The 15,868-nt window shown below is 43.5% G+C and overlaps 1 protein-coding gene across 2 annotated transcripts in view; it reads left to right on the plus strand.

The window, feature by feature from the left end:
* Positions 1-708: 708 nt before the first annotated feature.
* The window catches only part of NCBP3 (nuclear cap binding subunit 3), a 35,078-nt gene continuing 19,918 nt past the window's right edge, over positions 709-15,868 (plus strand). The window contains exons 1-5 of one of the 2 annotated variants that reach the window (XM_007177435.2): positions 709-981; positions 2,955-3,020; positions 4,926-5,031; positions 13,400-13,525; positions 15,728-15,856. In XM_007177435.2, coding sequence (XP_007177497.1) covers positions 799-981; positions 2,955-3,020; positions 4,926-5,031; positions 13,400-13,525; positions 15,728-15,856 — 610 coding nt within the window. In that variant the 5' untranslated portion in view covers positions 709-798. The remainder of the gene's footprint in view (positions 982-2,954; positions 3,021-4,925; positions 5,032-13,399; positions 13,526-15,727; positions 15,857-15,868) is intronic. The other variant, XM_007177433.2, reaches the window with a different exon arrangement.

Here is a 15,868-nt window from a genome sequence, read left to right on the forward strand (position 1 = left end):
GCGAAATCAGGACTCAAAGCAAAAACTGACCAGTGGCGCCCTCTGGAAGTCTAGAGGACACTCCCCCTCTCCCAACCAGGTTCTTGTTAGAAATGTCCGTAAGAAAACATACTGAGAAGTCTCCAGTAGACCGAGCCCTTGGGAGACACGAAATTGGCGTTCAAGCTCACTACCCTCTTGGAGTCTCAATTTTGCGGTATGTAAAATGGGCCAACTATTGGGAGACTTGAAAGAGACAAAGGTTGTCAAGGCAAGTGCATTGTAAACCCACAGACTTGCCCAGAAGTGATAGACCAAGGCTCATTCTGGTTGCCAAGGCTCGCATCCAGATTTTGTCCTTTAAATAGCCTGTCACCTTGGGTAAATTTCAATGCCTCAGTTTCCTCAAATGTGAAATGGGGATAGTAATAGTAGTAACTTCATAGGGTTGTTGTGAGGATTCAAGCGCTTGGAACAGTCACTGGCAGGTAATGATAATTCAGTAAAATTAGCTTTGATTACAAGTTTACTGCTCAAGGTGTAGCTATTTTCTAAGCCCAGACTGTAGCGAACTGCTCCAGGCCCCGCCCCCTCCAGCAGGCCCTGCCTCCGTTCCCACTCGGTCCCGCCTCCTCTTCACCAGCTCCCGCTCCAGCCGTCCAGGGTTCCTCCCACCACCAGGGGGCGTCGGCGCTGAAGAGAGCCTTCTAGCCGCAGCAGGCGACGCTCTAGGTAGCGGCTGGTGTGTGGCCCGTGGCAGTGGCGCTCTAGCCCGCGGTGTGCGGGGCGAGCTCTCAGTGGTGCGGCCGGCGGGCGGCGATGGCGGCCGTACGGGGCCTGCGAGTGTCGTTGAAGGCGGAGGTCCCAGCGGGGCCGGCCTTGGGGCCCCCGTCGCCTGAAGCGGAGTCAGGTTTGGACCGCGGCGAGCCGGAGCCCATGGAGGTGGAGGAGGGCGAGCTGGAGGTCGTGCCGGTTCGGCGCTCGCTGAAGGAACTGATCCCGGTACGGGCGGGGGGCGGGGGCGAGGGCGAGGAGGAGGTCGCTGAGCGAGTGTCCCGCGCCGGAGGGGGCCGGAAGGGGAGGTGGCCGGGGCCGGGGGAAGTCTGGGGAAGGGGTGAGGGGGGCGAGCGCCCGGGGGGCGGGGGCGCCAGGCTTGAGCAGAGACGGGGAGCGAGAGAAAGGACGCTGGGGCGCCCGGAAATGGGTGTTGAGGGGGCTGGAGGAGGTGGGGAAGAGCTGGGGGTAGTTGAGGACACCCCCTTCGCTGCCCCTCCGAGTCAGTCTGTGCAAGAGGGTGAATGAGGAAGGGTTGGGCTTATCTGGGGGCTTGAGATAAAGGGCGAGCCCCGGGCGGGAACAGAACCAGGAGCGGCCCAGAAAGAACTGTCGAGTGGCGCGGGCATCCCGGTCTCCTTGTGGGTCCTGCTCCGGTGGAGCTGGTGTCTGTTAAACATAGCACTCGCGGTTTCCCTTGGGAGAGCTGGGCTTGTCAGCTGCAGAAACTCAGTGTTTCTGTTGTGACTTGGGGGTCATCTTGTCCCCGCGCGGCTCCGCTGTTACACCGTGGTTCCAACATCTCACCCTTAATGAAGACAAAACATCAGTGAACCAGCAGTGGTCCTTGGTCCCTCTTTTATCACAATGGGGATGCTGAGAGGTGTTTTTGCTTGTGGTTTGGTGGTCTTGTGTTCGGTTCTTAGGGCTGGTCTCAGGCCTGCATGGCTCCTCTCATGTACTTAATTTCTCACCTAACAGGGACTACTTTTTAGCACATGTCTGTTAGTCTTGCTTTTAAATTAAGATTATGGAAAAAGGTAAAAAAAAAAAAAAAAGAAGAAAGTTAAGAGCACTAAAGACAGTAAATTATAATGACTCTGGCAACAACAATTAACATAGTGGCATTTTACCATTTAGTACATTATATCATTTAAAATATCACTGAGGTTGTGAAGTAGGTGTTATCATCCCTGCATTCATTCAGTTCAACATGTACTTACTGCGTCCCCCACTTAGTGCCAGCCACAGTCCTAGGCACTTGACCAAGATCAAGACCAGACTGTGTCCTGGAGTGTATGTTCCAGTTGGGGGGACACAAGTAAACTAATAATTTACGGTAGTGGTGAGTGCTGTGGAGAGAATAAAGCATGTTAATGGGATGGAAGCGTGCAGAGGGCAGGGAGGGTGTGCAGAGCAGGAAGCAGAATGGCATAGGATGGTCGGGAAAGTCCTCTGAGATAGTGAAATTTAAGCTGAACCCTAAGTGACAAAAAGGAGCCAGCCATGTGCAGATTTGGAAGAGAGCGTTCCCAGCAGGGGCAACAGTAAGTGCAGAGGCTCTGAGATGGGAACAAGATTGTTTTGTTGGAGAAAGGTAAAGTTCTGTAGCACAAGTGGGAGAGCAGTTAAAAGAGGTCAGAAAGGTAGGCAGATACCACAGAGGAAACCTAGGCCCAGAGAGGCCAAAGGAATTGTACAGTGTCATGTAATCAGTGAACGTCAGAGCTGCGATTTGAGTCCCCAGGCTTCCAAATCCCATCCTGTTTTCATTGCACTGTGCTGTGTTTTCCCCAGAAGGTCGAGGTGAGTCCTGACTTTCTGCATTTTGGTGAAGACTTGTGCTCCATCTGGTGGCCTGGCACAATGAATTTGTCCAGTCTGGGTTGAGGAGATAAGTGACTGTGCCTCATCTTGGATATTTTTCACGAACGCCTTTAGATTTTCATTTACACGGATATCTTCAGTAGATGGAATTACTTTAGGTTGTGGATAGGCCTAGAAAAGCCTTCTTGGTAGAGTGGTTGATTGCTACATGGAGTCACTGGGACAGGCTTCCCCATAATATGGAGTTGTCAGGGCGGGGGAAGGATTGCTGAAAAGAACGACTATCCAGAAGGAATCGGTTGTCAGGCTGTTGTTTATCATGTGCTTGTCGTCAGTTGCTCGTTAGCAATTCTCACCCATCCCCTTCGTGTTAGGACACAAGCAGAAGATATGAAAACAAGGCTGGCAGCTTCATCACTGGAATTGATGTCACCTCCAAGGTAAGACAGACCATGATTAATTTATTCATTTTGAGAAGCAGGTGAACTTAAAGAACAAATCTCTAGGAGTTGTAGAACAGCAATTATTCTTTACCTCCTTTTTTCTTTTGTTGTTGGACTGAAACTTTTTTTTTAGGTTTAAGTTTTGTGTTATACAGTGATGCCTTCATGCATCCTGAAAACATTCGGACAGCATTTGTGTGTTGTTGAATCCATGAGAAGATACAATCACTGTACCTAGATGCCTGTGCTTAACCATGTCCAAGAAAAAGTTCTGCACTGGAGTGTTTTTTTAAGCTGTCCATTCTTTAAAAATGTGTAAACTGTTTCCACTTTAAATGAAGCAAAACATGAAAGTGCCTTGCACATAGTAGGCCCTTAGTAAATGTCTTTATTCCTCACTGGTTGAGGCCTAGAAAAATAGGATTTCCTGAATGTGTGTGTGTGGCTAAACTTTGAAGGCCAAGTGGACTGAATTATTCTCAGTACCTGGGAGTATTGCCTTTTTTCTAGTGATTGCTGTTACTAGATTACCAGCTTCACTGTAACTCTTCACAGAACCAAACATATTATTTTCTTTACAATAAACAGTTGATACTTATTTGTTGCTTTAATTGCTGATGATATTCAGCTTAAACATTGTTTCTGATTTTAATGTGTGCAATTAAGTTCCGAACAGAGTTTAAGTTACGATTCTGAATAAATAATACTGTGTTACTATATTGGATGTATGAAAGCAAAAATAAAAATAAGTATGTCATGCTTACTTTTTTGTGTTTTATCTGGGTCTCAATCTGTCTCTGATTGCCTAAAGGCCGAAAGAAAGAACTGATCATCTTTTTTGACAAGAAAATAGAATAAAGTGAAGATGTTTTCTTATTGTAATTGAAAAAGAAGTGTACAGTACTCTTCTTAAGCCTACACCGTTTACCATTATATGAAACAAATATATGGGGGAAAGGGTGGTAGCCAAGAATTGGTACTTCAGTCTTACTAAAGGAAGGTAGATTAGTTGTTTCCACTGGGAAAACTTAAGTGAAGAAAATTGGCATAACTATTGGGAAATAACAAGTGTTGCTGCTTTACCAATCCCCACAAGCTTTCTATAGTCAGACCTTCAATTAGTGTGGCAAAGTCAATATACAATTAGTGAAGTTTCCTAAAAGCTATCAGAAACCCATAGTTGGACCTGGATTTATTTTACCTCTTGGAAAAAAATTTAGGAAACTGATTGTTTTGTTTTTTAGAGAGCATCAATGCTTCTTGTCACTTATAGATGAAAACTGGCAATTCTGTGGACACAAGTTTAGAATAGAGGAGAGAGTTTCTTTGCTTCAGTGTTATTTTCAAATGCAGAAAAAGCTTTAGGGAGTGGACTGCTCAGGCAGACATAATGTGATAGGTGTGATTACCATGCACACAGACTTTGTGAAATGGGGGTGGTGGTGGGGCTTCTAGAAATAGCACTGAGATCAGAAGATCTGCCCCTTATTAGCTGAAGTGCCTCTAGCAAACCTTTTAAGTTTCTTTGTGCCTCAGTTTCTGCACCTGGAAAATTGGAGGGTTAAGATTGTTTAGTTACAATTTGTTTGCATGATTCCTAATAATAAATGTCAAACTATTATTCATTACTCACTGAATCAACAAATATTCATTGAATTCCTACTATGTCCCAGATACAGGGATAGGCATTGAATCATTGTAGAGATTATTACAAATTGTAGCAGTATTAGTGTACACCCTCCCAGTCATTGAATGTGAATATCTAGTTCTTTGCAAAAATTATTAAAGGCACAATGTTGCTTATTTCTTCTAAGTTACTTGTCACTGATGCATCATTTTGTGTTTGTGATTTAACTTTCCTCCTCCATGTTTCACTTCTTTGGCTTTTTCTGTACCTTCTAGGAAGCAATTGAAAAGAAAGAACAGCGAGCCAAGCGCTTCCATTTTCGATCAGAAGTAAATCTTGCCCAAAGAAATGTAGCCTTGGACCGAGACATGATGAAGAAAGGTACAGGGTGTTTGGGGGGAATTTTTCCACATTTTCCCAGAGAATCACTTTTCCCTGCCATGGCCTCATGCTTCTGGCCTTGCCTTGCATGTCCAGTCCTCATCCAAATACTGCCAAAGGAAGGAACTTGTGAATTCCCCATTTCTGAGGTGACCTGTTAAAGTTGAGCTGCATTAGCTGTCTCTCAGATGTTAGAGCTGGAAAAAAGGAGATTGTCTTCTCTGAGAAGCCCCAGAGAACGTCACCTAGTTGGTGGCAGAGCTGAGATTAGAACTGTGCTTCTATGGACTCTTACTCATTTTCTGCTTTTAACATAGAAGTGTTAACTTTTCTTTGCCTTTAAATGTAGTGGGAGTGTATCACAGTGAGACTCTCTTTTAGGGAAGTCAGATTGGTGGGGGGGGGTATACCATTAATACTTCGGTTGATACAGGCTTGTGATTTTATTTTATTTTTGTGTTTTGTTAGGGTAAGTATTACGCTTCCTGAAACTCACCCTGAATTATCATATCTAGTAATCTACCCCAGTTTTCGAAAGCAATTTATAAATCGAGGGGAAAATTATTATTACCCTTTTAGTGAGTTCACAGTCATGTTTATTATTCCATAAATGCAAATGATCGCCCTCTGTTGTATTTGCAAATTTGGGATTTGTGAAGGGCTTAATAGGCAGCCTTCTGAATGCATGTTAAAGGTCTGTGCTCTGCTGTGTGAGTTTCTCTAGGCTTGCTTGTTTGATAAAAACATGTTGAATGAATGAAAGAATAGCGACTGTTTGTTGGGAACTTGCTCTCTTACCAGGCACTGTGTTAATTAGCAGGTTACATATTTGTTTCGTACTCATTTCTCACAACAACCCCATGAGGAATGTATTTTTATCCCTATTTTACAAAGGAAACAGGCCCAAAGAAGTTAAATAAATGCCCAGGTTTACACAGCTAGTAAAAGTAGAGTCAGGGTTAGAACCCAGGTTTATCTGACTCTAAAGCCTTGCTCTTAACTACTTTGCTCTATTGCCTTACAATATGTGATATGATACCGGAGACCCAAACCTCATTCCATGCCAGGGGACAGAGTAGCTCACATGCAGAGCTCAACTCTGGATGCTGCTTTACTCCTTTTTTCTGCATAATGAGTTCAATTTGGAAATATGACCTTGCTTCCCTTGCAGGCCAGGCGTCCAGGCATCTGCTTGAGTGGATTTCTGTTTCAGGAAAAGTCCTATGAAGGCCAAGGCCAGCTGTGCAGCTTGGCATTCATGTGCCTGCACAGTCTAGACCCAAGCAGATGTCTGAGGCCTCTCCTACAACTCCACCTTGAAAGCACCCCACCTGTTTACTTCTAGTCCTGTAAGCATTCCTTGTGACATCTTGCTTCTGGTCTTGCTCATGCCTGTCACTCTGTGGATTTGCCCTTCCTTGTCCCATGCTTTGTCTGGTTCAGATGTCACTGCCTCTGTGAAGCATCCCTAATTACCCACTTCAGCCTCTCTTCCCACCTGTGTTGGGGCTCTTTAGAGTGCTGAGCCCTCCTGGGATCTAGTCTCAGTTCCTTAGTGAATGCGGGCGAGTTAGTGAACCTTTTTAGGTCTCACTTTCCTTGTCGTAAAATGGGAATAGGATACCTTCCTGAAAATGATCACTTTCAGGGTTAAATTTTAGTTTTTAAAAAAATGTTTTTTTGAAAGTAATCCCGATCTCATGGTTTTAAAGATTCTCCTAAAAACAATAGATCTGCCTGGAATGTCAGTTGCTCATTACAACCTGTTTTTGATCCAGGAGGCAGCATGGCTTTGGAGTGTGTTCTTGAACTCCAGAGAACCCTGCTGCCTTTCCCAGATCATTTTAAATTAGAGTGCAGGAATGGGTTTGGACAGATCTCAGAGATAGTTATTATTTTTATATCTCCTCAGGTAATTCTAATGTGCAGTCAGGATTGAGAACCACTGGTGTTGTGGTTAAGAGCATGGGTTCTGAAGTCTGACTGCCTGTATTCAGATCCTGACTTGTCACTTTCTAGCTCTTTGACCTTAGGTAAGTTGTTTAGCCTCTAAGAACCTCAGTCTCCTCATCTGGAAAGGCAGGTTAACGTTAGTTCTTATAGGGTGGTTGGGAGGCTCTAACAAAATGTTATGATTCTTAGAGTGGTGTCTGGCATATAGTAAATGTTAGTTATTACTATTATCTGGCATTCTCCATCTTCCAAACAGTCATCTAAGTGGTCCAGCCTCTTGGGAGAAGGGGGACACTGGAGTAAAGCATCTTGGTTCCTGCGGCCACAGCAGGTGTCGAGTTATTTCTTCTTCTTAACATCAACAGTAATAAAATGCACCATTTGATACACGCTTACTGTGTGCCAATCACTCTGCTATGTGGTTAGCTTATCCTTCCAACAACCCTGTTGCAGGGAAAGTATTTGTCATTTCTGTTTTACCGGTGAGGAAAGTAAGGCGCTGAGAGGTTGAGAAACTTGCCCAAGGTCCCACAGGTAGTAAGTAGCAAGGCTGGGATTCGAAGGCTGGTCTGACTGAAGCCTGTGTTCCTAACCTCTCTGCCAGCTTCAGGGATGCGGTTTGGGATGCGCTGCACTAGACCAGTCCTCAGCAGGAGTAACTCACTACTTCTGAGTGACAGTGTCAAGCAGCTTCTCTTTATCTCCAAGATCAAAGCTCTCATGGTTGGAAGGGACCTTAGAGGTCATCTGGATCCCACCTCCTGCCCAGTGCTGCAGGCCTTTTGGCAAAGTTCCCCATGGCCTCTGCCTGAACATTTCCTAGTGGTGGCATGAGAACTATTTATGAAGCAGTCAGTCTTGTTTTTGTTTTTGTTTTAATTAAGGCATGCACACTGTTTATTTATTTTTCTTTCTTTTTGGCCGCACCCTGTGGCATGTGAGATTTTAGTTCCCCAACCAGGGATCGAATCCGTGCCCCTTGCAATGGAAACACATAGTCTTAACCGCTGGACCACCAGGGAAGTCCCCACGGTCTTGTTTTTGGATACTTCTTCATGTTGAACAAAAATTGCTTTCTAGTAATTTCTGTCTTTTAGTGATTGTGTAACTCTTAGAACAACATTAAGTCCTTTCCTCATTCACACAGTAACTCTTCAGGTGAAGGAATGGACAGCCCATTCCCTAAACTTTCTTATATGACATGACTTTCTGGTCTCCCTCCTTTAGACCCTTCCGAGTTTCTAAATGTCCTTCATCAGATGAGGTACAGATTCCAGATTTGGTTGGATTCGTGCAATGCATGGCAGGACTCTGACCACGGTTTCTGTCCCAGCCATTTCATAGTAGTCATCTTCTAGTCAACCTAAGCACCAGTTCTTTCCCTCAGGAATTGCGCCTATCAAAACAGTCTTTCTCATCGTGTACTTGAGACATTTTAGAAAGTTGCCTTTTTATTTATCCCTATTAAATTGCATCTTGATTTCAAGACTCCATTTCAGGCTACAGAGTTAATTTTCGTCTTGACTCTGCCTTTCAGCATTTTAGCTGCACTCCTCACTTTGGTATGCATGGCTTCTGCATCTTTATCCAGTTGTTGGTAAATGTCAAACAGGATGATCCCGTATCATGCCATGACACACAGATCCATGAATTATAGTCTTATTCTGTTATCAGGCCCACCTATCATTTTATTGTCATGGGGAACTAGATTACATGCCTTAATAAACTTGAGTCTGTGTCTGTGGTATTCTTTGAATTTCTTTGCCTGCTAATCCAATCAAAAAAGAAAAGAGGTTAGCTGGCTTGCTTCTTAGTGAACTCATGTCATTTCCTGTGGGAAAGACTTGGTTTCTTAAGGGATCAGAGATTCTGTCTGATAAGCTATTTTTTAAAAATTTAAGAGAATGACAATCTTTTGCATCGTTTGGGAATTTCTCTTTTCCTCTTTTCTGATAATCAGTACAGAATTAGTCCTTCTCAAGGCTTTAAGGTACCTCGTTCCTTCCCTGCAACTTTTTAGAGATTACTACCTAATTCTGAAATCACTGCTTTGTGTTTTGGTTAGTACAGTGGGGTGTAATTCTAGATTAGAAGATTTAAATCTATTAAAACTATTTCTAAAACCCTTGTCACCTATCTTGGGTTTTAGTTCTTACTTAATGATAGCTATTCTACTGTCCTTTAGTAGTACAGCAAAATAGATCAACAGTTCTGCCCTTTTTCCTGCATCATTTTCCCAAAGCAATGTTGCTCCAAACACTTGGGGAAAAAAAACACAACCATTGGCTTTTTTTTCTTTTTTTGGCTGTGCCACTCGGCTTGTGGGATCTTAGTTGCCCGACCAGGGATTGAACCCGGGGCCATGGCAGAGAACGCGCCGAGTCCTAACCACTGGACCACCAGGGAAGTCCCCCATCGGCATTTTTGATGAGCCTATTTGCGCTGGACTGTAACCTTTTCTTTGTTAGATGTTAGACAAACAATTCATGTCCACCAAAGAAAATTTGGAAAGTAAAGTAAGAAGAAAAGTTGCCCACAGTGCACCACCCAAATGCAGTCATTGTCAGCATTTTGTGCATTTCCTTCTAATCTTTTCTGGGTATGGACTTTATTTTTGCATTTCCCTTTGTAGTCCTACTGCTTTCTTCCTTTTCACTTGACAGTCTGTCATCAGCATTTTCCATGTTATTATAGAGCCTGATGTAGTCTTTCAGATTCATACATTTCTTACATTTATTCTCTTATATTGGTAATTTACCCTTTTTCTGTCTCCCATATGTGTTCTTTGGTGAGTTGTGCTCACCTAAGCTTTGCTGCTTTCTCTTTTCTTGGGATCACCTCTCATACTCTGAGCTACTGTATTTAGTGTCTTCCAGATTTTTTGATCATTCTAATCTGAGGCTTTGAAACTGGCTACTTTTTCTCTGGATTTTCAGAAATCTGCTTTCCTAAAGACTTGAGTTTTGTGTCCTACGACCTGTCATCCATTGTCTTCTTTCCTGTTGGAAAATCCAAGATGATTCCCTCACCACCTTGCTTGTAGTCAACACTCAGTAAATGCCCAGTTCTCATTCCCCAGTTCATTTGTTCACTGCCACCTCAGCAATTAGTCCTTTCTCATCATCTGGGCATAAATCTAGGCGCCTTCTTTGTTGCTTTGTTTTATTTTAAGCAGTGACATTGGCAGGCTTCCATCAGATCTTGAGCTTGTCTCATATATGATTAAATCCTTCATATCAGCATCTCCTACAAGATTTTCTTCTGCCTCCTCCTCAGTCTGATTCCTCTACCCTCACCAGGAGCTCTCCTTGTTGTTTACCCTCTTCAAAACCATCTCTTTACTTCCCATAGGACTTTTTCCTCCAAAACCATGGCTTTTAGCTTGAAGAACTGAGAAGGTCCCCTGGGCTACCTCTTCAGTTTCCCATCCTGCGTGGTAGAGTTACTCTGCATGTCCAGTGTGGACGTCCATCTCATTTGGGGTTCTGTTCATTGTTGCACTGCTGGTCACTAATAAGGACTTGCTAAGGATTCATAAATCTTATTTTTTTTTTTGGCCGCACCATGCAGCATGCGGGATCTTAGTTCCCTGAGCAGGGATTGAACTCATCCCCTCAGCAGTGGAAGCACAGATTCTTAACCACTGGACCACCAGGGAAGTCCCAGGATTCATAAGTCCTGATGGTATCTCTGTCTTCATGAATCTGAGTTGGCAGGAAGATACTTACCTGATTTATTCTGGCCACACCTAATGGGCTCCCATTAAACCTATCTTTTACTCTTCAAAATGACAAAAAAAAAAATTAAAAAACTTTTATCTGAAAGTATTCACATGTATTTCCAAGTTCATTTGTTTTAAATAAAATATATGACATATAAAAACATATTTAGGAGTAATGGATGCTGAATTCTTTTTTTTTTTTTAATTAATTTATTTTTTGGGCTGTGTTGTGTCTTCATTGCTGCATGTGGGCTTTCTCTAGTTGTGGCGAGCAGGGGCTACTCTTTGTTGCACGGGCTTCTCATTGCAGTGGCTTGTCTTGTTGCGGAGCACGGGCTCTAGGCTCGCAGCCTTCAGTAATTGTGGCATGCGAGCTCAGTAGTTGTGGTGCACGGGCTTAGTTGCTCCGCGGCATGTGGGATCTTCCCGGACCAGGGCTCGAACCCGTGTCCCCTGCATTGGCAGGCAGATTCTTAACCACTGCGGCACCACCAGGGAAGCCCGGCAGGCAGATTCTTAACCACTGCGCCACCAGGGAAGTCCCAGATGCTGACTTCTTGACAGAACTACTTTGGAGAAGTCGGGGAGAGAAGAGACGTGGAGAGCTTACACAGGCCCTAGGGTGTTTTGGTTTTTTTTTAATTTATTTTATTTATTTATTTTTGGCTGCATTGGGTCTTTGTTGCTGTGTGCGGGCTTTCTCTAGTTGAGGTGAGCGGGGGCTACTCTGCGGTGCATGGGTTTCTCATTGTGGTGGCTTCTCTTGTTGCAGAACATGGGCTCTAGGCACCTGGGCTTCAGGAGTTGTGGCTCGCAGGCTCAGTAGTTGTGGCTCCCGGGCTCTAGAGCGCAGGCTTAGTTGCTCCGCGGCATGTGGGACCTTCCCAGACCAGGGCTCAAACCCATGTCCCCTGCGCTGGCAGGCGGATTCTTAACCACTGCACCACCAGGGAAGCCCAGGTCCTAGTTTTATATGTAGTGTTTTATTTGCCTCAAATCTTTTTAAGAATTTAGGCGTAAAGCTAGGTGGTGGATATACAGGTATTTAAAAAATATTTTTTCTTTGTTGATATATTTGCATATTTCACAATTAGAAAGATTAAATGAGATAATGTGCTTAAAGTATTTAGTAAAAATTTAACACAATTCTGGTAAGGCTGAGGTTCCTTTAGACCACAGCCTTCAACATTTCTTCCTTCCCAGAGGTAACAGCTCTTATCAGTGTGGAGTGAATTATTCCAGACTTTCTTCTATGTATTTGTGTACACAAATGTATACCCTTAGAAAATATATGGTTATATTTATGTTTTAATTTTTTTAATGTATGTATTTTTCTGCAGCTTTTTTTCACTCAGTAATGTGTCTTAGAATCTTTCCATGGTATATAATAAATTATCTCATTGTTTTTAACTGCTTAATATTCTATAATATGGATAAACCATGATTCATTTAATATGGCTAAACCATAATTTATTACTCTGATAGCTACTGGGTTATTAAAATAGTGCTGCAACAAACATCTTTGTGTGAACCACTCTGTGAACCCATGTGTGTTTAGGATAGATACTGAAGAGAATTCCTATGCCTATAGGGCATGTGCTAAGTTACATTTGTAATAGACACTCGTAGTTGCCCTTCAGAGTGGCTGTGCCAGTTCACACTCCCACCAGCAGAGGGAGCGGCTCTTTCCTCCACACTGCATCCAATTGATACTAAAAGACATGAATTAAAAACATAGTCAGTAGGCTTCCCTGGTGGCACAGCGGTTAAGAATCCGCCTGCCAATGTAGGGGACACGGGTTTGAGCCCTGGTCCGGGAAGATCCCACATGCTGCGGAGCAACTAAGCCCGTGCTCCACAACTACTGAGCCTGCGCTCTAGAGCCCGTGAGCCACAACTACTGAAGCCCACGCGCCTAGAGCCTGTGCTCCGCAACAAGAGAAGCCACCACGATGAGAAGCCCGCACACCGCAATGAAGAGTAGCCCCCACTCGCCGCAACTAGAGAAAGCCCGTGCGCAGCAACGAAGACCCAACGCAGCCAAAAATAAATAAATTAAAAAAACAAACAAACAAAAAAACCTGGTCAATGAAAACTGATATCTTGTTTTAAGGTGGATTATCCTGATAGTAGTGAGGTCAACCATTTCTTCATGTTTATTGGCCTTTTCTCTTTCTTTTTGTGTGAATTGCCTGCTCATATCCTTTGCCCATTTTTATTTGGGGCTGTCATTTCTATTGATTTGTAGGATTTCTTTGCTCTACTTTCATACTTTGCTTTACATCTAGGGGCAGTGTCTCTTCTTCTTTTCAGAACTGTCTTGACTATCGCACATTTCTCATTGACATATCTTTAAAAAATTTTAGAATCAGTGTATCAAGTTCAATGAATAATCCTGTTGAATTCTGTATTGCTTTTATTATTACAGGTCATTTTGATACGAGGTATCATGTATATTATCAACACCATTTGTTTAATCTTTCTCAGCCTAATAAGCCCATTCTGAATAGTCATTTGTTTAATGCTATTGCTGTGTGATAAAAATTAAAATAGTTTACCTTACTGTCAAGTCTCATTTTCTTTTGAAATAATTATCATCTCTTTCAGCATATTTCTTTTGAAAATACCTATTATCTGAACTGTTACAATGGGCTCCTGGTGGATTGTGCAACAGCAGGTGTCTTGTTTTTCTAGCAATCCCCAAAGTGAGACTGGAGACAATCTACATTTGCGGCGTAGATGAGATGAGTACCCAGGATGTCTTTTCCTATTTTAAAGAATATCCTCCGGCCCACATTGAGTGGTTGGATGATACCTCCTGTAAGTAACCCAAGTTACTTGAATATGCTTTTGTTTATGATTTTAAAAGAATTTTTGCCATCTCAAATGGTGAATGATTTTGGCCACACTATGGCTAACCTCTGCCTTTAGCCTAGGAGAGAAAAAGTTGCCCACTGCTGAGAACCAGAGTGCATTAACCAGTCTGCCAGATCATACTCCATGCGTGTTCTAGGTCAGCTCAGAGGTGGTGATCAGGCCTCTAGGAGGTTGGTTGTTGGCAGCTGAGTCCGGGGTACATGACTGAGGCCTCTCTTAACACCCACAGTTTCCCAACAAAGGGGTGGGTCCAACTGCATAGACTTGGGGCTGCATTTTCAGTGCTTTAGACTTTGTCATTGCAACTTGCCATACAGCTTTTCAGAGGGCTATCTCTGACCTAGAACTAGACCAGAGCCCTCTGACACAGTGCCAGACCTCTCATCTCTGCTTGCTTTGGACTGTGTTTTCTGGAGCTTCATCTGCTGGCCCTAATCTGGGGGCTGTTCCACTTGTGAGCTAACTGTAATTTTTAACTTGCGTCCCCTCTCCAAGTCTGGCCTGACCTTTGGTACCCACTCTGCTGGCTTCTTGTCTTTTTTTTTTTTTTTTTTTTTTTAAGGATTTTCTTATTTATTTATTTATTTATTTATTTTTGGCTGTGTTGGGTCTTCGGTTCGTGCGAGGGCTTTCTCCAGTTGCGGCAAGCGGGGGCCACTCTTCATCGCGGTGCGGGGACCGCTCTTCATCGCGGTGCGCGGGCCTTTCTCTATCGCGGCCCCTCCCGTCGCGGGGCACAGGCTCCAGACGCGCAGGCTCAGCAATTGTGGCTCACGGGCCCAGCTGCTCCGCGGCATGTGGGATCTTCCCAGACCAGGGCTCGAACCCGTGTCCCCTGCATTGGCAGGCAGACTCTCAACCACTGCGCCACCAGGGAAGCCTGGCTTCTTGTCTTGACTCACTTCTAGTCTGGCTTTACTTTCTGCCAGTGTGCTGAGTTGGCTTTCCTGGCTGCTTTCTTAGATGTTAATTCATTGAAAGAAGAAGAAGCATGACTGAGTAAAAGTTTTTCTCCTTTTTTCTTTTTTCTTAACTTAGACCATCCAAATCAGGGGATGGCAAGCCTTTTTTTATAAAGGGCTGGATGATAAATATTGTAGGCTTTGCAGGCCATACAGTCTCTGTGGAATCTACCCAGCTTTGCCGTTGTAGCGTGAAAGCAGCCATAGACAATATAACTGAATGAGCCTGGCTGTTCTCTGTAGAACTTTGTTTACCAAAACAGGTGGCAGGTGTGTAGTTTATCGTACGTTAGTTATAACTAAATAAAGCCGGTACAAGTATAAATAGATAAATGGATGGGTGATGGATAGATGGATGAATGAATCAATGAGAGCAGGTGGTGGGCTGGATTTGCTAACGCCTGATTTAGCTAATTAAAACTGTAGCTAAGGGATGTTAGAGTCAGAGGAACCCTTAGAATCATCCAGTTCCACTATCTCGTATTGTACATCAGAAACTGAGAAACAGAATTGGGAGATTATTTGCTCAAGACCATGTGGCATATTATTAACAAAGATGAGAATCTTTAGACCTTCATTTCCCAAACTGAGATACAGGAGTAACATAAGTTTGAGAAATGCTGCTTTAAAGTTAAACTTCTCAAAAACCTTTTCTTGCTAAATTCTCTTAAAGAAGCAAATTAAATTGATTGCTACAAAGCCAGGTGGCTGTCACGCCTCCATTCTATATATCCCATGGATGCCATCATCACCCACACTTCACAGTAGGGAAACATCATTTAGCATGTCTGGATAACAAGGAACAGCAGAGGGCTTCCATGTAGGGGGCAGTAGAATAAAGGATAATCCAGATTTATTTGAGAATTTTCACCATCATCATCATCAAGAACTGCTAACACCTATGTATAACACCCACTATATGCCAGGCAGTTTTAATATACAGAACCCTTTTTCATGGAGTACTTGACCATTATTTTGTGGGACCCAGTTTGGGAATGCAGCTCTAGGTTGATTTTATCAAAGAAGTTTTACTACCAGGTTCTATAGTTCCATTCATTAGTTGGTGTACATTTACTGATGCCAGTCCATAGCTGAATGAGACTTTAGCAATGAATATGATGTAGTCTCTGTTCTCAAGAAACTTAACCATTTGGATGTGATGTAACGTGTTATCTTATTTTAGGTAACGTGGTTTGGTTGGATGAAATGACAGCCACACGAGCCCTTATCAATATGAGTTCCCTGCCAGCCCTGGATAAGATAAGAAGCAAGGATGCCAATGAGGACAAGTCATCTGAGAAAAGTAAAAAAGGTAACTGACCGC

Source organism: Balaenoptera acutorostrata, chromosome 20 (genome assembly GCF_949987535.1).
Source record: "Balaenoptera acutorostrata chromosome 20, mBalAcu1.1, whole genome shotgun sequence".
Taxonomy (NCBI): domain Eukaryota; kingdom Metazoa; phylum Chordata; class Mammalia; order Artiodactyla; family Balaenopteridae; genus Balaenoptera; species Balaenoptera acutorostrata.